The sequence below is a fragment of the Erpetoichthys calabaricus genome, chromosome 3 (assembly GCF_900747795.2).
Source record: "Erpetoichthys calabaricus chromosome 3, fErpCal1.3, whole genome shotgun sequence".
Classification (NCBI taxonomy): domain Eukaryota; kingdom Metazoa; phylum Chordata; class Cladistia; order Polypteriformes; family Polypteridae; genus Erpetoichthys; species Erpetoichthys calabaricus.
The window spans coordinates 289765374-289789096 of NC_041396.2; the positions used below are offsets into that span (position 1 = coordinate 289765374).

At 42.3% G+C, this 23723-nt stretch overlaps 1 protein-coding gene across 1 annotated transcript in view; it reads right to left on the reverse strand.

Moving 5' to 3' along the window:
• LOC114649574 (anti-Muellerian hormone type-2 receptor-like) overlaps nt 1-23723 on the reverse strand; it is a 71868-nt gene that overhangs the window by 29060 nt on the left and 19085 nt on the right. Inside the window, exons 4-6 of the mRNA XM_051924358.1 lie at nt 19656-19877; nt 19419-19533; nt 4438-4595 (exon numbers count right to left, since the gene is read on the reverse strand). Of these exons, the coding sequence (XP_051780318.1) occupies nt 4438-4595; nt 19419-19533; nt 19656-19877 (495 nt within the window). The remainder of the gene's footprint in view (nt 1-4437; nt 4596-19418; nt 19534-19655; nt 19878-23723) is intronic.

Below are 23723 nucleotides of genomic sequence, written 5' to 3' on the forward strand. Positions count from 1 at the left end.
CGTGCGCCGGCTGATCGACTTTTATAGTATTTTTACAGGGCAGGAGACGCCACTTTTTGCAGACACATTCACGTCATCGCGTGCCTACGGAGGGATGACGTGGAACAGGTTAATTGGTCAGCGCGAGGGCACCAAATACAAAAAGGAATTACAGCGCCTGACAACCTTGCACTATGTGCCTGTGATTCAAACGAAAAATAATTCTGATAAATGTGGACGCTGCCCTTCCGTGCTTAACGGGCAGAAGGTCCAAACAATTCCCAAGTCCAACACTTTACATGACGAAGTCTATACACCTTCTTAGATGTAAACTCTTCATCTTCTTAAAACAATTGATTACAAAAGCAACCTTGAATGTTGCGGGGTTTTAGTGACCAGAACTCACCTTAAGGGACAGTAAATAGTTGTGCTGGGCAGTTTACAAACAAAGTCCTGCTTCGATGGCGCCGATTACACTCATTCGCAAAGATTTCCACTCTCCCAGGAGCCAACAGGGGACTTGAAGTGTCACAAACAGTGCGAGAAGAGAGGACGCTGCCCAAAACTGCGAAGCTCTCGACCCGGCAGAGCAGCCAGACATTCAGTGCCTCCCAGCGTCCACTTTGTTCTCAACGTAATTTCCATATTGTGTGGTCATACGTCATTTCCATTTCAAACGCGAAAAGAATTTTATATATATATATATATATATATATATATATATATATATATATATATAAAATCCAACGTCTGTCTGTCAGTACTGTCTGTCTGCTTTTCACGAGAAAATTATTTAATGGATTTAGATCAGGTTTTGTTCTATAATTTGCTCGAACATTCCAGTTGATTTTGTGACTTCTCTCATTTCGGTATGTACCAAAGTTCGCTTGCAGTACCGATTTATTTGTGGGAATACGAGAGACACTCACACACCAGCCTCGGAGCATATCTTACATCCGCTTAGCTAGCGAACAAGAGAACTACTTAACAGACTTAGATCGGGTTTTTTTTTCTATAATTTCTTCGAATATTCCGATTGATTTTGCGACTTTTCTCATTGCGCTATGTATCATAGTTCGCTTGCGGTATCGATTTATTTGCGTGAATCCAAGAGACACGCAGTGGGCTGAGGGGAGGGGGACAGGGCCCTCCTCACTCTCATACCAGCCTCAGGGAGTTCCTTACCTCCACTTAGCTAGCGAACAAGAGAACTACTTAACGGATTTAGATCAGGTTTTTTTCTGTAATTTGCTTGAACATTCCGGTTGATTTTGCAACTTCTCTCATCTCGCTAAGAATCATAGTTCGCTTGCAGGAGTGATTATATTTGTGCTAATCTGAGACTGAGGCTGTGGGCCGAGTAGAGGGGGAAGTGTGACGTCAGGAGTGAGGAGCCGGGCAGGACCTTTCTCAATATCCTGTTTCACTACTACGCGGGCGAAGCCGTGGGGGGCGACTAGTAATTTATAAAATAAGTCTCTAATCTTTGCTTTCTCTGATCATTCTGACCAGGCTATAACAGACTTCTTTTGAAGAATGCTCTTTCTAAGGCATTTTGCTAAGGGGTAATTAAAAGATACCATGAACAGCTTTTCTCCTGCCTGATAACTGATTTGTCCTGTCAGACGATGTTTCTTTCTTAAACAAGATGTTAAATTTCTACCCCAAAACTCCACTGATGGTGCTTCTTCTATTTCAATGTAGAGCACAAATTCCAAAATTGGACACTAGTATTGGCTCAGCCTTTCAGAGAAGCCCCCTTTCAAACCTGACCCAGTTTGCACGCAAAGAGTGGACAGGTGAAGAAGTCTCACGGACAGCTCCAGGAATCTGTTGTTTGCAATAATTGTCTCTTAAGGTTATGCGACAAAATATTAGATTAAGGGTCCCATCATCGGTGTCCATGCCATTATTCATTTGCGTTATTATTATAAATATTCTTCTGAATCAAAACTCTAAAGCAAAGTCTGTTTTTTGTTAAATATGGAATAAACAATAATGGGGGACCAATTACTTTTGTCAGTTTTAAGAGACAATTGTAGGTTCTTCTTTTTCTATGGAGGGGTACCAACAAATTTCAATGCCTCATTTACTTCCTCCCTCCTTATTCTTGGTACTCGCCCTTCATTTGAGACTCCATCCCCAAATACGACCCTTGCATTTCCTTCGTTCATTCTTTAAGTACACGTAATGATGCTAAATTATCAGTGTTATATCTAAACTGGGACTCACCATTACATAAATACTAAAGAAAAAGGTGTCATCACTGTTTTTGACAAAATTAATAAATATTTAAAATGCCCCAAGTTTCAAACCTTTTAACTTATTATTTTTCAACAACTGAAAATCTATTTTCACATTGTCACTCAGCCTCACTATAGAGTAATATTTCAGAAAAAAAATTAAATAAAAGAAAAATAAATAATTCTATTATAAAATGTGACAATATATAAATAAAAACATGGTGTGTCATGAAATGTGTTTTTTATTGCTTATTTCTTTAATTATGTATTTAATTATTTCAGCATTTATTTATTACAGTGACACTTCATTGCCACATGAAATCTATCTATCTAATATATACAGTAGATATATATATATATATAAAATCCAATGTCTGTCTGTCTGTCCACTTTTCATGACAGAACTACTTAACGGATTTAGATCTTTTTGTTTTCTATAATTTGCTTGAACATTCTGGTTGACTTTGCAACTTCGCTCATTACGTTAAGTATCATATTTCGCTTGCGGTACCGATTTATTTGTGCGAATCCGAGAGAGGCTGCGGGCCAAGGGGAGGGGAAGTGTAATTTCAGGAGTAGGGAGCCCGGCAGGGCCTTCCTCACTCACGCACCAGCCTCCGTTTGAGTCACTCTACCTGTCACCACATGTTGGAGTGTACCTTTCCTCCGCTTAGCTAGCGATACCCGTTTGTTTATTGAGTTTTAAAGTTTGCCCTGTTTCACTACTACACGGGGCGTATACAATGAAATGAAAACTCTGATTTTTCAGCCGTCGAATGTCCTGACTCTGCAGGAACACAGAAAACTAATTTCTTGAGTTTAATGGGGAGATACATGCAAAAGGTAAAACCTAACAAAACTAAAATAAAACAAAGCAACCAAAATCCAGACCAGAGACAAAAATCACAGTCATAATTGAGGAAAAAAAAACCAGGCAAGACACGAATGTAAACCACAAAAACAATGCAATAAAGGTTTAGGAGGATTTATCTGCAGACTGGATAACCCTTAGTGCAACCATTGACCTTTGATCCCGTCTTCTGATGAACTTGAGGTTATGACCCCAGAGACCACACCCCCTAGAAATGCAGGACACAACCCTAGCAACGGTACACAAAAATGGTTTCCATTCAAGGAAAAGACTATAAGATCCCAAAATGTAGGCCCTGATCAGCCCTAGCGAGTGCTGCGTTTTAATTGGTTGGGTGGCGAAGACGTAAACAGTTATAACTTTGCATCTACCGGTGAGCCACCGGATTTCTGTTGCAAGCAAAACAGACAAATTTGTGACTATCCACATCAAACAGAAGTGCAAGAAAAAGTCGTCCTGAATTCATGCGCAAAGGGTTGGGACCATGTAATGATTACAGCGTGTCACCGCACCCACCACACGGCAAACCACCTGGATTGACATCCAAGTGCAGCCATGCAACGGGTGACACCTCAGCAACACACTAGAACAGTGTGAGGTTTATTATGGTGGCTGGAGTGCCAATCCTGCCAACAACCCCCAGGTTCTCCCTGTAAGTTGGAGGACCCGCTTGCAGAGCTGGGTGCAGATTAACGTCATACCCAGGACAGAGCAATTGCAGGTTAAGGGTCTTGCTCAAGGGCTCAATGGAGTTGAGTCACGTCTGGCGTGTATGGGGTTAGAACCGGCAACCTTCCGATTGCTGGCACAAATCCCCAGCCTCAGGGCCACCACTCCACCCTTTGTGAAGCTGCCCCTTTAATTCAAGAAACTCTGAATTCATCGACAGGAGTCTATGTCTGGAGTGTAGTGTCTCCATAGTACTTTATGGCTGTGGATTTATGTGTACACTACTGACAGTTCACCAATCAAAATGCAGGACTCACTAGAGCCCACCTTGTCAGCTTCGACAGGTTAGAGTGACAGGTTTTATTTCAAGTCATATTTCATGTTGCATGTGGTGTCCCTAATGAAGACTGAAGAAATAGTTCAATAAATACATAAAAGAAATAAGCAACAAAAATATATTTATGGCACATTAAAATATTTAGCCTGATGTGTCATTGTATTTTTTTGTTTATCTATTGTCATATTTCACAATATATTCATTTATTTGCGTATTTATCTACATTTCTCTGAAATATTCCTCCAAACCCTGCAGCCCGCTGACTTTGATGACCGACTCCTGCAGCCCAATTCACCATCAGCCCGACCTCCCAACCCTCAAACCGATGCTCCCGTCACCTCGTGCAGGTTTGTCACATTCAGTCCGTCCTTGGCTGCAGCACGAGGGTAGAGTATGGCTGCCGACTCAAAATCGGAGAGGGCGCAGGTTCGGTCAGCCTTGACCACCACATTTGTGCTGCTCAGATCCCGGTGGGCTATGGCCGGCTTGTACAAACCTGCAAGAGAAAAAACACAAAAATCACCAGTGGGCTTGCAGAGTGAGAGGGTCGTTGGCATTATAGAAAATAAACAGTAGTTGATTAAATAATCAAATGACAGAACCCCTGCTTTTGTCCATCCCATTATGTAATGGGCTAGAAATTGGTGTTTTAAAGAAAAGAACATATGTGTGTTGCTTTTAGAGAGAAACAAAACATGTTAATAATAAAAGGAAACGCCGACAGATGAAGGGACAATAGACACCCTTTGTTTGTGACTGGGATAAATGAAAAGGCAAGCTTTCTAAGTAATCCTGTTACAGGTTATTGTTGGTAGCTATCTACAGGACAAACGTAGACATTTACTTGTCTCACAAAAGACTCACCTGCTTTGAAGATCAGACTGCTTTGATTGGTATCTCATCATCATGCTGTACAGTATTGTGATAACAGAACTGCCTGCATCCTACAAAAATGTTTGTATTTACTTCTTTGAAAATTACCAAGTTCTGGTGACATTGGTCTCTAATCAGCATACAGTGCATCCGGAAAGTATTCACAGCGCATCACTTTTTCCACATTTTTTTATGTTACAGCCTTATTCCAAAATGGATTAAATTCATTTTTTCCCTCAGAATTCTACACACAACACCCCATAATGACAACGTGAAAAAAGTTTACTTGAGGTTTTTGCAAATTTATTAAAAATAAAAAAAACTGAGAAATCCCATGTACATAAGTATTCACAGCCTTTGCTCAATACCTTGTCGATGCACCTTTGGCCGCAATTACAGCCTCACGTCTTGTTGAATATGATGCCACAAGCTTGGCACACCTATCCTTGGCCAGTTTCGCCCATTCCTCTTTGTAGCTCCTCTCAAGCTCCATCAGGTTGGATGGGAAGCGTCGGTGCACAGCTATTTTAAGATCTCTCCAGAGATGTTCAATCGGATTCAAGTCTGGGCTCTGGCTGGGCCACTCAAGGACATTCACAGAGTTGTCCTGAAGCCACTCCTTTGATATCTTGGCTGTGTGCTTAGGGTCGTTGCCCTGCTGAAAGATGAACCGTCACCCCAGTCTGAGGTCAAGAGTGCTCTGGAGCAGGTTTTCATTCAGGATGTCTCTGTACATTGCTGCAGTCATCTTTCCCTTTATCCTGACTAGTCTCCCAGTTCCTGCTCCTGAAAAACATCCCCACAGCATGATGCTGCCACTACCATGCTTCACTGTAGGGATGGTATTGGCCTGGTGATGAGCGGTGCCTGGTTTCCTCCAAACGTGACGCCTGTCATTCACACCAAAGAGTTCAATCTTTGTCTCATTAGACCAGAGAATTTTCTTTCTCATGGTCTGAGAGTCTTTCAGGTGCCTTTTGGCAAACTCCAGGCGGGCTGCCATGTGCCTTTTACTAAGGAGTGGCTTCCGTCTGGCCACTCTACCATACAGGCCTGATTGGTGGATTGCTGCAGAGATGGTTGTCCTTCTGGAAGGTTCTCCTCTCTCCACAGAGGACCTCTGGAGCTCTGACAGTGACCATCGGGTTCTTGGTCACCTCCATGACTAAGGCCCTTCTCCCCCGATCGCTCAGTTTAGATGGCCGGCCAGCTCTAGGAAGAGTCCTGGTGGTTTCGAACTTCTTCCACTTACGGATGATGGAGGCCACTGTGCTCATTGGGACCTTCAAAGCAGCAGAAATTTTTCTGTAACCTTCCCCAGATTTGTGCCTCGAGACAATCCTGTCTCGGAGGTGTACAGACAATTCCTTTGACTTCATGCTTGGTTTGTGCTCTGACATGAACTGTCAGCTGTGGGACCTTATATAGACAGGTGTGTGCCTTTCTAAATCATGTCCAATCAACTGAATTGACCACAGGTGGACTCCAATGAAGCTGCAGAAACATCTCAAGGATGATCAGGGGAAACAGGATGCACCTGAGCTCAATTTTGAGCTTCATGGCAAAGGCTGTGAGTACTTATGTACATGTGATTTCTCAATTTTTTTATTTTTAATAAATTTGCAAAAATCTCAAGTAAACTTTTTTCGCATTGTCATTATGGGGTGTTGGGTGTAGAATTCTGAGGAAAAAAATGAATTTAATCCATTTTGGAATAAGGCTGTAACATAACAAAATGTGGAAAAAGTGATGCGCTGTGAATACTTTCCGGATGCACTGTATGTACATCTTGATAGTAAGCAACAATAACATTGTTTAATCAAAGAAAATTGGTGTGTTCGATTGTTTATCCAATCGTTATGTTGATATTGGAGCAGTTATATATCTCTGAGTAAATGAGAATAAAAAACAGAAGGTATGGTGAGAGATTCCAGACTGATGCCTGCTTATTTTATGCTTTTGACAGCATATTGCTTAGGCTACACGCTGTAGCAAAAGTGGACTGTACCTGGCCCAGGTTCCCCCAGGCCTGAGGCAGACAACAGTTACAATGTTACTCTTCCAATTAAGATATTTAGATTTTCTTTTTCAGTTCACTGTAATCCAGAATTTGGCTTTTCTTCAAAAGAAAACATAAAAAGGAATTGCAGAGAACCCGTACGTTTCGAGTTAACTGGCGACTCTAAAATGTCCTCGTGTGTAATTCGGTGCTCAGTGACTGACGCATCGCCACTCCAATATTGGAATCCCTGCAATTGTGATTGATGTTCTTTATTTTTTATTTATTTTTTTTACAACATTCTGAGGCGTTTTTAGCTCTCCGAGGATAAACAAGGTAATTAAACTGTTCATTTCGTTCTGGTTCGTTCCTGACGCAGTCGGAATTTTTTTCAGTATTGACTGGTGGCGCCGTTTTCTGAGTTTCGCGTCGGTCGTTGCCGGGACAACCTCTCAGAACAGAGTACGCACTCTTGTGACGTCATGGCGCGACCCGCGGCACCACAAATCAGTATCTCCGCTTGACAGCCAATTGAATTGCAGGCTTTTGTCACTTGGTTTACTTGACTTGAGTCAGATAACCCTCCCCCAGTCCTGATCTTAACCATAGTGTAACCAGGCGTTATCACTGACGTATAATATAAAGCGACAACCTCCTCAATGGCGTGGACCTCTGGAGGTGCGCAGTCTGCAGCTGGAGTGTATTGCAATTTTTCTCAGAGATCAGAGAGATCCAAAAAGCTGTATAATTTTTATCCTCTTTTTCTGAATTGTCTGGTCAGACGCTTAATATAAATAAATGCAAGTTATTTGCGCTTAAAAATTGTGAAACACAAACTATTTGTGAGATTCCCGTGAAATACACTATAATGTATCTGGGTGAGAAAATATGTAAAAATCAAAAAAGAACGGGCCATTCTAAATTTCCGTCCAATTTAAAAAAAAATGAGAAAAGGTTTAATACTTGGTTAATACTTGATTCTTCAATGAATGGACAAATTCCATTGTCTAAATCAGAAGGTTTATCGAGGTTGGTATGCACGTCACGCGCTTTGAGTGAACCTTTGTCTGTGATCAAAGCCATAGACACCAAATTATTTAATTTTATATGGAAAAACAAGCCTCACTATTTAAAGAAAGAGATAATATGTGGACCCAAAAATAAGGGTGGTTTAAATATTCTTAATCGTAAAACCTCTATTTTATTTTAAATTAAATGCTTACAACATTTTCTCAATAATAAAATACAAATTTCAGGTAGGGGGATTGGAATTTCTTCTTAAATTAAACTTTGAAAACGGTAAAATTCCCCTAAAACTGTCCAATTTTCATAAACAGGTTCTTTCAGTTTGAATACTAAGTTATAAACATAACTATTCGCCTCATAGATATACCGTGTGGAATAATAACGATATAAAATTCCAAAATAAATCTATTTTTTAAAAAACGTTTTTGAAAATAATATTTTAGTTGTGAAGCAGATAATTAACAAAGAAGGGAAACTGTTGAGCTATGAAGAATTTATTAAGTACAGTGTTACAATCTCTCGTTATGAACTTGGTATTATAAGAAAAGTTACTCCCCAAAAGGTTATTCAGATTTCACCCCATCCCTTCTTTTACATGGAATTGATATTAGAACTCCCAAATGTAATAATAAACATATTAGGAACATTATTTGCCAGTCCTACTCCTACTGTAGTTCTGAGATGGAATGCTGTGTTAGAAAGTATTGATTGGAATGAAATATGATTATTACCTAACAAATATTAAATCACAAATAAGGCGAAAGAGGTTTCTTTTAAAGCGACACATACTGTATGATTTACCCTGTTAAAGTTTGTATTGCACACAGATTTAAGATTGAAACCTATGACAAAGGTATATTTTGTGAGAAAGATCCAGAAACATTATCTTCTCTTTTCTGGGAATGTCAATACTCTAAAACAGGGGTGTCCAACTCTGGTCCTGGTGGGCCGCAGTGGCTGCAGGTTTTCATTCTAACCATCTTTTTAATCAGTGAGCCGTTTTTTCTGCCGATTAACTTGTTTTCCCTTCGTTTTAATTGACGCGACTCAGACCCTTAAATATTCTGGACAGAATTACAAAACTTGCTCAATTCCTCTATTGATCTGGTATTAAACTTAAATGACAGTGATATACAGGGTGGTCCATAAAATTGTGGCCCGCCTCCATGTCTATCCCATGACGCTGCAAAGAGTGTATGTGAACGTGCTGAAACGGGCAGAGCGATGCAGCGACGCACAAAGAGATCACTTTCAGCATCTTCTGTAAATGCGAGGACCAAATGTGACCATTTTTCTCTTCAACACGTAATTCAGTCGTCTCGGTGGAGGCGGGCCACTTTTTCGTGGACCAATATATTTAAAAAGGAATTATGTTAATCTCAAGATAAAATATCTGGTATATCTGTTAATAATTCTTGGACGATATCATATTCATAAAATGAAAGGAAAACCACATTGGAACATTTGTAAGATTGAACTTAATTATTACCTCCAATCAACAAATGGCTGCAAGAACACCAAAGCTTTGGGAACACAGGATATTGTGAAGGCACGGAAATGTAAAGCTGACATAACTGTATAATGTGCCTCTGTATAAATGTTTTTACTTTTTTTAAAGGGTGGCGCAGTGGTATCACTGCTGCCTCGCAATTAGGAGACCTGGGTTCGCTTGTCGAGTCCCGTGCAAGAACTTCCATTTATGAATGGAAATTACTTCATTAGTTTCTTTTTCCCCACTTCAATTTCGTTGTTCCTTTGTAAAAGTGACAATGACAATAAAGATCTATCTATCTATCTATCTATCTATCTATCTATCTATCTATCTATCTATCTATCTATCTATCTATCTATCTATCTATTTATCTGTTTAGTTCTGCCTCAAGGTATCGAATACTGTAGTAGAGAATGATAACGAGAAAATGTCGCCGCCTGCTGGGAAGTAAACGAACGAACGTTTGCAGTACTGTACTGTACTCGAAATAATTCAAAGCGGTATTCAGATCAGGAGAATTCAGGCTGGTGTGGCCGTGAAGAAGCGGTGTGGCTCTTTACAACGACACCAGTTGGCCTACAAACAAGCTGACCAATAAACAGACACATGCAAAACACGGGTTAAAAACGACAAATGTAATATGATTAATATTAAAAAATACATATTTTGTGGGAATTTCTGCCAAGTGCTAAAGTTTCAGTTTCACCGTCTGTCGCAAAGAGAAATCCAACGCATATTATTAGGATATTCATATATGCACATATACACAGTATCTAATATAGTGACCATCTTACCTTATATCTATCTTGTATACCACATTTCCTGCCTAAGTCATATACAGTGCCTTTTATATCAGTCTGTTCAAAATAGTGCATATAATATCCATCCACATACTTATTGTATAGTGCCTTACACATTTATCGGTTTATTTTATAAAGCACTTTCCTATCTAACCGTAGCATCTTTCATATCTTCTATATTATATAGTTCATTTACTATCTACAAGTCTGTTGTATAATGACTTTCAAATTCAATTCAGTTTGTTTTTGTATAGCGCTTTTCATTGAGCGCAGCTGCAGAGTGCTGTGACAGGTTCTCAGGTAAAATACTTTTAATTTGCACAATTTCCATATCTGTCTATCTATCAGTTATATAGTGCCTTTCATATCTATCTATCAGTTATATACTGCCTTTCATATCTATCAGTTATATAGTGCCTTTCATATCTATGTATCAGTTATATAGTGCCTTTCACATTTATCTACATATCTATTTAATATAGTGTCATTCCTATTTATATACAGTCGAGTTATAACGTATTCAGACCCCTCCACTTTCTGCACTTTTCTTGTGTTGTAGATTTATTATTAAATGGATAAAGTTGCAATGTTTTTCCCATCAATCTACATGCAATGACCCATAATGACAAAGTGAAAACATGTTTATGGAAAGGTTTACAAATTTACTAAAAAACAAAAACTGAAATCACAGAAGTATTCAGACCCTTAATTCAATAGTTTGTAGAAACTCCCTTATCAGCTGTGATTCTTCTTGGGATCAGTCTCTACAAACTTTCAAAACCTGGATTTGGGTATCCCCACGCCCAAGCCCGAACCCCCATTCTTCCTGGCAGATCCTCCCAAGCTCCACTATATTGGATAGGAAGCACCTCTAAGCTGCCATCTTCGGGTCTCTCCATAATTTGTTTGGCTGGGTATCTCAAGGACCCTCACAGACTTGTTCTAAAGCCACTCCATTGTTTTCTTAGTTGTATGCTTCAGGTTGTTGTCGTGTTGAAAGGTCACCCCAGTCTGAGGCGACGTGCACTCTGGATCAGGTTTATTTTAAGGACCTCCCTGTGTTTGGCTGCATTCATCGTTCTCTCAGTTCTGGCCAGTCTTCCTGTCCCTTCCACTGAGAAGCACCCCATGGTATGATGCCACCACCACCATGCTTCACCCCCAGAATGGTATATTAGGCAAGCAATGAGCAGTGCCTGGTCTTCACCACATATAGTGCTTGGAGTTCTGCCCAAAGAGTTCCGTTTGTGTCTCATCAAACCAGAGCATCTTGTTTCTCGTGGTCTCACAGTCCTTTAAAAATAAATCAGCCAACTCCAAATGGACTGTCATATGCACCTGATTGACAGACTGCAGCTGAGATGAGACCACCTGTCGGAAGGACATATCTCTTGTTAGAGTGACTACTGGGTTCTTAGACACTGCCCTGACTAGAGTCCTTCTTGTCCGGTTACTCCATTTAGTCAGATGGCCACCTCTTTGAAGAGTCCTGGTAGTTCCAGACCTTTCCCCATTTCCCGAGTTACAGAGGCCAATGTGCTCAATGGGGGAAAAAATTCAAAGCTTTAGAAATGGCTTCATCCCCTTTCTCTCATCTCTGCCTTGCCACAATTTAATGATGGAGGTCCAAAGATAGTCCCTTGGACTTCATTGCTTGCTTTTTGTCCTGACATGCAGTATGAATTGTGGACCTTCTGGTCCACATGTGCCTTTCTAAATGGTGTCCAGTCAGTTTAGTTTGCCACAGGCTGACATCAATCAAGTTCTAGAAACATCTCAAGGAGAATGAACTCTTTTAGGGCAATTTTTTTTTCACTTTTGTTCTAGGGCTGAATATTTTCCCAAAACAATTTCGGTACTTGTGTACTAAATGGACGACAAGGGCGGCAGGCGCCCCGGTTGCTTAGTTTTTGGAGTTTAAATTATTAGACTGACCTACCCCAACCACAAATACTAACCTTAAAGTTAGTTGCCTATAGATCCCTAATGTTAATGTCCCCTTTGGGTGCCTAATCTTAAAAAAAAAATCTGAATTGCATCACGATAACAGAAAAGGGTACTAGCCATTGTGGCAGGTGGCCGGGTGTGGTCATCAGCCGCCTGCCTATTTAAGGGGCCACATCCCTTCAATCAAGGCTAGAGTCGGGTGAGGAGGTGGACGAGGTCGGAGAGGAGGCGGCAAGGAGAGGCCTGAAGTGTGTGAGAAAAGAGAGAGAGACGGCTGGGGAAGAAGCCGGGACTAAGAGAGGTGGCTAAGTGAAGCCTGGACTTTGGGAGATTGTGGGGGTTTGGTGGCTGTGCACTTAGAGACTGTAAATAATATAGTGTAAATAAACGTGTGGTGATGGCTGTAAATGTGTCTGCCCGTCTGTGTTCGGGCCGTACTATTTCACAGTGGCGTAGTCGGCAGGATGCTCCACCTGGGTCAAGGTGGGGACCTGTATTAGTAAAAATGTCTGTGAAAGGCCCGGCACAACAGGGGAGCTCACCCACGTGCCGCAGGGGCGGCGTGCACCCAACCCCGCAGATACAGAGTGTGTTGCGGACCATTAGCGGTCCGCCGATGGACTATGTGTTTCAGGGGCGGCTCAAGGACGCGGCGGCAGCAAGAGGAGCTGCTGAGAAGGAAGGGCTGCCGCTACGACAGCCGCAGCAGCCACGGAGGTGCCCGGAGTCTCGTCTCCGTGTGAGGAAGGAGGACGAGATGCAGTGGCGTAGCGTAGTGGGGGCGGCAGGGGCGGCCCACCCCGGGCGGCACTTTTAGGGGGTGGTAAAATTTCACAATAAATAATATCTTGTAAAAATTTGAACCATACCTAAATAAGGGGATGGTGGAATTTTCCTCCGCCCCGGGCAGCTGACACCCACGCTACGCTACTGACGAGATGGCCGCCGACCGGAAGTCCCTCCTTGCGAAAGGCACGGGGTTGAATAGCGTGTCCTGTGTGCCCGCCAGTGATTGGATGGAGGCGGGACCAGGGAATGTCCATCCCGTGCCAGCCAGAAACCGGAATGGGCCGGAGGAAAGGGCCCATAAAAAGCAGTCGGCAAGTGGCGCTGCTTGTCAGATAAGCACACCGACGACTGACTTTCTCTCCCTGGCAGCGATTCTGCAGCAGTTGGAGAGATGCCTTCTGCTTGTCGGATTGCCGCCACCTGAGCGATGTGCCCTCCGGGCGGAGATGCAGGGGTCAGAGGGGACAGCCGTCGCGCCAGAACAAGTGCCGCTGGCGAGAGAGGAACGGCACGGCGCTGGAACTTCTGACCGGAGGAGCACAGCGGGGACGGTGAGTAGGACCGCCCCCGTAAAGCTGCGGACGCTGGCGGGGCAGGGTCTGTCCTTTTACTATAGGCAGACCCGAACTGCCGTGGCGTCCCAAAGTAAGAGGAGGAGTTGGAGGAAGAAAGCTGACTCCTCTGATATGGGAGGGCGTTTTGCTGGGTGCACACGTCCCACGAAGGGCCACCCTCTGCCGAGGCAGAGGGAAAACCCGCAGGCTGGGAGGCGAAACGTGAGTGTGCTCCAGTTGGCGGTCCCATGGCGGCGACCACGGAAATCTCGGATGAGGAGGTCGAAAAAGAGAGAATCAGGGTGCCGGACGGAGCAGAGAGTGTTGGCCCAAGCACGGAGGAAGTGCGCCGAGGCGCCGCATCAGGGCAACGTCTCCGCCCCTTGTTTTTCCTTTTATTTTATAGGTCCGGGCCCTAGGCTGGGAAGTATCGACCTGCCGTCGAGGAAAATCTGGCAGGTGGCTGGGTGTGGTCATCAGCCGCCTGCCTATTTAAGGGGCCTCCTCCCTTCAATCAAGGCTGGAGTCGGGTGAGGAGGTGGATGATGTCGGAGAGGAGGCGGCGAGGAGAGGCCTGAAGTGTGTGAGAAAAGAGAGCGAGAGAGAGAGAGACGGCTGGGGAAGAAGCCGGGACGAAGAGAGGTGGCTAAGTGAAGCCTGGACTTTGGGAGACTGTGAGGGTTTGGTGGCGGTGCACTTAGAGACTGTAAATAATATAGTGTAAATAAACGTGTGGTGATGGCTGTAAATATGTCTGTCTGTCTGTGTCCGGGCCGTACTATTTCACACCATCCATGCCATCTGTTTAGTACACAAGTACCACAATTTCTGAAAAGCACACAAACCAATGGTTTCACCCATAAATCAACATTAAAAAAAAAGTATTTATGACAAAGGTCGCTCTATTTTATGTTCCATGAGCCCCTACAGCAGTGGTCTCCAACTCCAGTCATGGAGAGCTACTATGGCTGCAGGTTTTCATTCTAACCCTTTTCTTAATTAGTGACCAGATTTTGCTGCTAATTAACTTTTTGCCTTAATTTTAATTGGATTCACAATTTAAGGATTAGGCCCCTTAATTCTTTTTCCTTAATTAGCAACCAACCAATATTAAGACACAAAATGAACCAACACATAAACAACAACCTGCATCCATCACACAATAACTGAAAATAAAGAAAGGTGAAGGCCTCAGTAATGCTGATCTGCTCAGGTCCACAAAACATTCTGACTGTGCTCTTAAAAAAAGGAAATCAACAGTTTTGGAAATGACTGCCATGGCAGAATGAGCGCCATGGAATTAAATAACGGGTTTAATTAGCAACGAGAATTGGCTTCAAAAGCAAAAAGTGAATGAAGTGAAGTTGGTTGGAGTTTGAGGCCCCAACTTAGTTGGTCGTCTGTTAGCTTATTTCACATCAAATTTATGTTTAAGTGCCATTTAAGGAAAAAAGAATCAATTCAGCAGTCAGAATCTCAAGGAAAGTCAATTAAAATAAAGGGAAATGGTTAATTAGCAGCAAAAAGTGGTCACTAATTAAGAAAAGAGTTAGAATGAAAACTTGCAGCCAGAGTAGCTCTCCAGGAATGGAGTTGGAGACCCCTGCCCTACAGTACGTACATTCACATACTTATTACATACCTGTTTGTCTCACCACTCCTAAGCTGAAAGGCACTTTCTGGAAAACAAACAAAAAACAGCTTGAAATAGTCCAGTGGCTGCTAATCCATAGTGTCCACTCGCACGCCGTGTTGTTTGATGAAGTCCAGTTCACGGATCCCATGGATCTCTGTCTGGGTGGCGCAGTGGGTAGCGCTGCTGCCTCGCAGTAAGGAGACCTGGGTTCGCTTCCTGGGTTCTCCCTGCGTGGAGTTTGCATGTTCTCCCCGTGTCTGCGTGGGTTTCCTCCCACAGTTCAAAGACATGCAGGTTAGGTGCACTGGCGGTTCTAAATCGACCCTAGCGTGTGTGTGTGTGCACCCTGCCCGGGTTTGTTTCCTGCCTTGCGCGCTGTGTTGGCTGGGATTGGCTCCAGGTGACCCTGTAGTTAGGATATAGCGGGTTGGATAATGGATGGATGGAGCTCTGTCTGTGTAGTCCTCCCAGGGCGAACGTAGGCGCATCAGCTACATGAGCGTCTTCAGTACCTCAATCAGCTGGGGAGTGATCATCTGAGGCAGGTACCTGTCTTTTGTTTCCGGTTCCCAGATCGTCTGCATCAAAATCAAAGCTTGCTAAGTGTCTGTGTAGTCCTCCAAGGTGAACGCTGCTGCAGGCGCGTCAGCTGCACGATCAGCTGGGGACTGATCAGCTGATGCAGGTACCCGACGTTCATTTTCAATCTCCAGATTTCTTGCCTCAGTCGAGCTCGTTCGTTTTGGAGCCGTGCCCGCTTTGCCCGCGACATTTCAGACGCGCGTTGTAGGCGCCAGCGTTCATTGATTTTATCCAGGCGGCCTCGTGTTTGTATATCCGTCAGTCGAGCTCGTTCGTTTTGAACCCGTGCCTGCTATGCATCCTCAGTTTCAGATGCGCGTTGTAGGCGTCTGCGTTCATTGATCTTATCCAGGTGGGCTCGTGTTTGTATCATTGAGCTGTATTGTGTTTGAATTTGGTGTAAAGTGTTCAGCGGTTTGTACAATCCCAAGCAGCACATTATTCCTAACTTCACTCTGCAGTAGTGCCACTCACAATATGGCGGTGATGCCTTCACTCCGCAGTAGTGCCACTCACAATATGGCGGTGACGCCTACGCCTTCACTCCGCAGTAGTGCCACTCACAATATGGCAGTGACACTTGTGCCTTCCGTACTATGTCGGGTTTCACTAAGCTGTGTAGGCGCCTTTGCCTTTCGTACTTTCCCGCGCCTTCCGTACCATCTTTGTGGACCTGTGGGGCCTCCGTAGCCTCTTCCGTTTGGGCTGCAGCGCAGAATCCTCTTTTTGGTGTGGCTGTGTTGGTAGTCATTAGCTATGGGCGCGTTGTTGCTTCATTTCTCATTCACGTCAGTTGAACTCTTTCGTTTTTGGGCCGTGACTCCTTCGTGCGCGGTGGATACGACTTCGCTTGCGGTTTATGAGACGTGCGCTGTACGCGCCTGCGCAGTACGTCTCATGGTCCCATCGCCGTGTACCTGCGTCCATGCCATCCGGTTTACCATTCTCGGTTAGTAATATATATATACTTGTCTCGGGTGAACAATGGGAAAGGGCGCCAAACTGAGGAAAAATGAAAATTAATAAATTGCAAAATAAAAGAAAAAAAAGTGAAATGTTGCAATGTTCATCAGATACCTTAAGCAAACTGACGATTTGCATCGGGCGCGCTCTCTTGATACACTCGCTTCCTTGTATGATATAAGGAGTAATAAATATTTTAATATCACAACTTAGATAGAAATATGAAAAACTATATGGGATTTCGTCGGATTTCGAATTCTTAACAGGTGAAAAAATTAAGTCGATGGATACAGAAAATTTTAAAAAGCAGCTTGTGATTTATCCCTTAAATATCCAAACGATATAAATTCTGTAGATTTCTTATTAGAAATTCAGTTTCAAAAATCAGGCAATGGCGTTAATTCCAGACCTTAAAGCAGCTACGAGTTTAGATGTTTTAAAAACGATTCATGAATATAGTTTAGTTCAGTCCTATTCAAATTTAGAAGTTGCATTGAGAATATTCCTAACACTACTTAAAATAATAGATTTTTGCTTGCAAAGACTGAGAGGAAGAGCGTTCCACATTTTAGTGTGATACTCCCTAAAATTTGGAATGCTCTTCCTCTCAGCCTTCACGAGCAAAAATCTATTATTCATTTCAAACTCCTGTTAAAAACACATCTTTTCAATGAGTATTACTCATTTTCTAGTATGTGATTTCTACTGTCTTGTTAATGTGTTTATTGAATTGTAAAGTGTCCTTGAGTGTATGAAAGGCGCTACATGAATAAAACATTATATTATTATTATTATTATTATTATTGTTGTTGTTGTTGTTACTGTAGCTTCTGGTGAAAGAAGCTTTAGTAAACTAAAAATGATCAAAACAAAACATATCACTTGCTCAGGAAAAATGTAAAATATGGCAATTTTAATTCATTTAACAAATTAATTTTGATAAAATAATATGAATTTGCTTCACCAAAGTAAAAAAAGTAAACATTTAAAAAAAGATTTTATATTGGGCATTTATTTAATTATTTATTCATTGTAATTCTATTACATTTTGTCTAAAGTATTATTGATATTATTTTGTCTGTATTATTAAATTTAATTACTTAAAAATTTGTAATATTCTTATTCATCTCATGTGTAATACTTTTGTTTTTCTTTTATTAAGGTTGGTGTGATTTTATTTTTAATATGTGCAAATTTAAGATCCTATTGCTATTGCACTATTACTGCGTTCTATGATTTTTTTTTATTTAACAATTAATACATTTATTTTGTTCTCAAAATCATTTATGTATTTTTATTATTATTTTTACCACACGTATACAGTATTAACTTCACCTGTTTGTTGTCTGGTACAAATCTTGAAATCGATATTTAACCCACTTATTATTGTCCAAATGACTTGAAATTTTGCACACTTACTCACTTCCGTTGACAATACATGAATCAATAATCAGTTTCACTAATTGATCAATTAATCCATGTTAAGAAATTAAATTTTCATATGAAGAATAGTTCAAGATTTCACCAATAGATGGCGCTAGTAACGGATAGAAATATTAAATGAAGTGTTAAAATATTGATTACAAAATTATACTAAAACAAACCCAAGACTAAAAAGTTGAAAGTAATATGTATATATATATAATACTTTTTAAAAAACACACTTATATTAAGTTAAATAGTGTACACTCCTAAAATAAAAGCGTGGGCGATTTTCATCAATCAACATTCAAAAAGCGCCCATGCTTTTATTTTTTTGTGAGTGATGTATGAGAGACTTATTTTTTACTTTTTAGTACACTTTTTAACTTAATATAAGCGTGGTTTTCATAAAGCATTTTTTATATATATATTTTACTTATTAGTAATAAAAAACTATATAGATAGGGGCGCCAATGTATCCTCCTGCCTCCGGTGAGCCCGGTTCTGCTGTTTACTCCACACTACTCACGCACCCGCAGCGATTCAATGGCAAGTCAATGAGTCTCACAGTCCTCCTAGCAAAGAGGGTCGCCTATAATGTAACTGCGAGTTTTATCGACATTTGCAGGTTTTTTTTTTTTTTCGCCCCCTGCCCTCAACCTGTTGAGTCGCCAAAAGTCGAGATCCACCCTAAAAGAGTGAAAGCAAACAGGAGCCACCTGAGTACAATTTAGAGGGCCAAAAGGGTCTGAATACTTCTAGGAATGAGAGATTTCAGTTTTTGATTTTTAATACATTTGCAGACCTTTCTGAAAACATGCATTCACTTTGTCATTATGGGGTACTGAGTGTAATTTAATGAACAGTCTACGATTCTGTTGTATAGCGCCTTTACTATTTATCTACCGTACAGCACCTTTCACCTTTGTCTATTTATTTGCTGTTCCGTCACGTTAGTCTGCCATGTTGTGCCACCCCACACTCTATTGTTGCTGACTGTTCTGCACCAGCGGGATGCACACCACCCGCTTTTCTTTTTACTGTAAGGTGTGGTGACAACGAATTAAGCTGAATTGAATGAGGTGTCTCGCACAACCCTCCTCTCTGGTTGAAAGGAGCCCAGCATTTTGATAATCACTAGACCAGTGGGACTTTCCTAACAGGGTCACCATTTTCAGTGCCACATTCAAAGCTCAAATCCCACTAAACTTCCCCCTCGTGCTTCGTTGTCCTCACCGTCTCGGTGGATCTCCGTGTGAAGGAAGGCCAGGCCTTGGCAAAGTGACAGGAGCATTTTCACTGTGTCAGCCCAATTGTTGCAGTTCTGTGACAGGAAGGACTTCATGGAGCCCTAAAAGCAGAAGATGGAATAAAAAACAGAAATCAGATGTGAAACCAGACAAAAATCCTGGTGGCAAGGCCCACTAAATAAGGCACTCGTCAGTTTGGTCTCACGTTGCCTCATTTGCTCACATTTTCCTCAAACTGCAGGGCCAGCAGCAGCTCTCCACTGTCCTGTCTCTGCGCCATCCCGAGGAACTTTGCCACATTGCTGTGTTCCCAAAGCAGCAGTTTGTAAACTTCTGTCTCATTGTTGTAGGGGCGCCAGGCACTTGATGGGTAAATCTTCAGCACCACAGCTGTGCTGTCCAGGGAGCCCTTCCACAAGGTGGCAAAGCGCCCATTGTTGATGACCTGCAATTCAACACGTGGGTATTACAGAGGGTCCTGGTCTTATTTATAAGCCCCACAATTCTAATCCCATGCCAAGGAATTTCCTCACATCGAAATGTAATGGGAACTTGACCATAAGAAAGCCATCTGTTAACTGTACCAATTTAAACACTAATACAAGTTAAATATGTGTCAGCTGGCATTGTCCAGAGTATTTTCTAATGGAGTAAAGGGGGCCTCAAATCCTCCTGTGACTGGCTGCAGCCATTGACCGTCTTCTAATGTGCTTTATAGCTTGTACTGAATTTTGGAGAGAGTTTATGGGCTCAAATAGATGCAGTTACCCACCGAAACCAGGGGTTGGCACTGCCCTCTAACTCTCTTTTTCTTCTCTCTTGGCAGAGCAACTGAAGAATCCACACAATAACATCACTTCTGGCACCATCCCTTGTTGCGGATGGCCAGGGCCCAAGCCTGGCCAGGATGGCCCTTCGATACTTGGTCCGGGGGAACAGCCATGGACTACACACTACTTCCCCCGGAACGAGTCGGGGAGAGGAGGACAACACTTGCTGGGAGGAGTGGTGGTGAAGAGAGTAGTGTGCCTTTTGTTTTGGTTTGGTTTGTGCTTGTGGGACTGTGCTGGGGCTGAGGGGCACGGGGAAGACGTGTCCCCCAGCTGAAGAAAAATACATTTTTGTTTTATTTTTATGCATGCCTCCCTGTCTCTTTGTGCACCTATATAGCGCCTTTTCACACCCTCAAGGTCCCACCTCCTCATGATGTCACACCTTCAAGATCTCACCTCGTCATGATGTCACTTCCGTTCCCAGCATGCCTTTCACCCTTGACATTACTTCCTTCAAATCTACTACATATACACTGCCTCCATTTCCTCTTTTGTCAGTTCCGATTTGACTTCTGATTGTGAAGACTTCATTTCCATTGCTTGGGCTACAGTATACGGGGGGATTCCCCCAGAACTTTTACGGTGTTTGCGTCCTTATTTCACAACTGTTAATACTCTACTGTTGTGTTGTATTTCTGGGGTGGCCATGAAAGACTGGCCTACCGAGCTCTGTGTAGATGGTTACTTGTGTTCTGTTTTGTGTGTTGTGTTTACCTCATTTTTTTGGCAGCCATTGTACACCCAACCTACCTGGAAGGGGGTCTCTTGCTCTCTCTGAATTGCCCTTCCTAAGACTGCTTCCATTCCCCCCTCACCCCCAAGGTTTTTTTTTTTTGGAGTTACTTCTTGTCTTCTTAGGGAGTCAAGGCTGGGGGTCTGTCAAAAAGCAGGACCTGTTAAACCCCATTGAGGCGTTCCAAGTCTGACTTTGGACTATACAAGAAATAAATTGTTATTGATGTTGTTGTAATTTGATTACGGGCCATTAGTTGGGCAGACTATGAGAGCCACGTCCTGCTCTTTTTAATACATTCGGTGCCCTCCATAATGTGTGTGGACAAAGACACATTCCTCCTCGATTTCCCCCTCTGCTCCACAGTTTAAAATAACAAATGAAACAATTCAGACATCGTGATTAAAGTGCACTTGGTAGACTTTCATTCAAGGGGATTTGCATACATTTTGGTCACAGCTTGTAGAAATGACAACACTTGTTCTAAACAGTCCCCCCCATTTCAGGGCACCATAATGTTTGGGACACTTGGCGTCACAGGTGCTTGTGATTCCTCAGGTGGTTTCATTGCTTCATCAGATACCTCAGCTTGCTTCTACCCTTCGGAGTTTGTAGTCACCATTGTTCAACATGAGGACAAGAGCTCTGCCAATGAAAGTCAAGGAAGCCATTTTGAGGCTGAAAAACAAGAATAAAACCATTGGAGACAAACATCTCTTTTATTACTGACTCAGGTGACGCAGCAGTCCTTCTCCTCCTTGAACTGTCTGCTGCCTTTGACGCTATTGACCATGAGATATTGCTGAAGCAGCTTGAACATCTTGTTGGGCTTAAAGGGGCTGCTCTTAACTGGTTCAGGTCATATCTAACTGGTAGACACTTTTCAGTGACTCTTAATTCCTCTTTTTCATCTACTACTCCTCTTAAATGTGGTATTCCTCACGGATCCATTTTGGGTCCTATTTTATTCTCTATATACCTTCACCCTATTGGAGCGATTTTTAGGAAATTTAACATTTCTTTTCACTGCTATGCTGATGATGCTCAGGTTTATATTCCTGTCTGCAACTCTGCAACAATTCAACTCCACAACTGTCTGTCTGAACTAAGATTCTGGCTAATAATTTTCTTGATCTGAATCAAAATAAAACGGAGGTGCTTATAGTGGGTCCATCAGCTAAAGCCCAAATTGGTCTTGGACTTCTCGGCTCTTTCTCTGTCTGTTGCAAACCTCAAGTCCGCAATCTTGGTGTTACCTTTGATAGTAACCTCTCTTTTGAGAAACAAGTAAATTCTGTAGTCAAGAGTCGTTTTTTCCAACTTCGTCTATTAGGTAAGATCAAGCCTTTTTTATCTTCTAGGGATCTTGAGAAAGATACTCATGTTTTTATCTTTTCTCGCCTTGATTACTGCAACTCGATGTATTCTGGAATTAACAAATCTCTGATGCACAGGTTACAGTTGGTCCAAAATGCTGCCGCTCGCTTTCTGGTTGGGGCAAAAAAGTATGACTCTGTTTCTCCAATATTAGCTTCTTTACACTGGCTGCTTGTCAGTTTTCGAATTGATTTTAAAATCTTGCTGCTAGTTTTTAAATCTTTACATGGGCTTGCTCCTACCTATTTATCTGAACTGTGTGTTTTACATCAGCCATCCAGAGTGCTTAGATCTTCTGGTCGGCTGTCTCTGGTTGTCCGTCGTACCAACTGTAAAACTAAGGGGGACAGGGCCTTTGCAGCTGCTGCTCCTCGCCTGTGGAACTCTTTACCTCATCATATAAAGGAGTCGTCTACAGTTGAACTGTTCAAAACAAGATTAAAGACTCATTTCTATTCACTTGCATTCTGTGACCTTCAGTAATACTAATGGTTTCCTCTTTGTGACTCTATAACATTACTTCTATTTATTATGTATCTTATTTTATGTTCATATATTTTATGTCTATTTATGTTTTATGTTAATTGTTTTGTTTTTCTTTTATTCTATTATTGTAAAGCACTTTGGCCACAGCATTACTATATTGTTTTAATTGTGCTATATAAATAAATTGACATTGACATTGACAAACCTTAGGATGAGCGAAATCAACTGTCTGGAATATCATGAAGAAGCAAGAACACACTGGTGAGCTCAGTAATCACAAAGGGACTGGTAGGCCAAGGAAGACCTCCACTGCTGATGACAGAAGAATCCTCACTACGGTCAAGAAAAAGCCCCCAACGCCTGTGTGACAGATCAGACAAAGTCTTCAGGGGGCCTACGTGTGTTTGTATTATAGACGACTATCAGCAGAAGACTTTGTGAACAGAAACTAGAGGCCACACTGCAAGATCCAGCCATCTATCCATTTTCTATCCCGCAGAATCCAAACACAGGGTCACGGGGGTCTGCTGGATCCAATCCCAGCCAACACAGGGCACAAGGCAGGAACCAATCCCGGGCAGGGTGCCAACCCACCGCAGACACTGCAAGATGTAAACCACAAATACAAGATGACCAGATTGCAGTTTGTGACAAAGGACTTCAAAGTGCCTTTAGAATTCTGGGAAAAGGCCTTATGGGTGGATGAGACAGAGATGAACCTGATCAGAGTGATGGCAAAGAGCAAAGTGTGGAGACCAAAGGGAGTTGCCCAAAATCCAAAGCAGGACACCTCATTTGTTAAACATGGTGGTGGGGGTGTTATGGATAGGGTATGTATGTCCTGGCACACTTCTCTTCATAG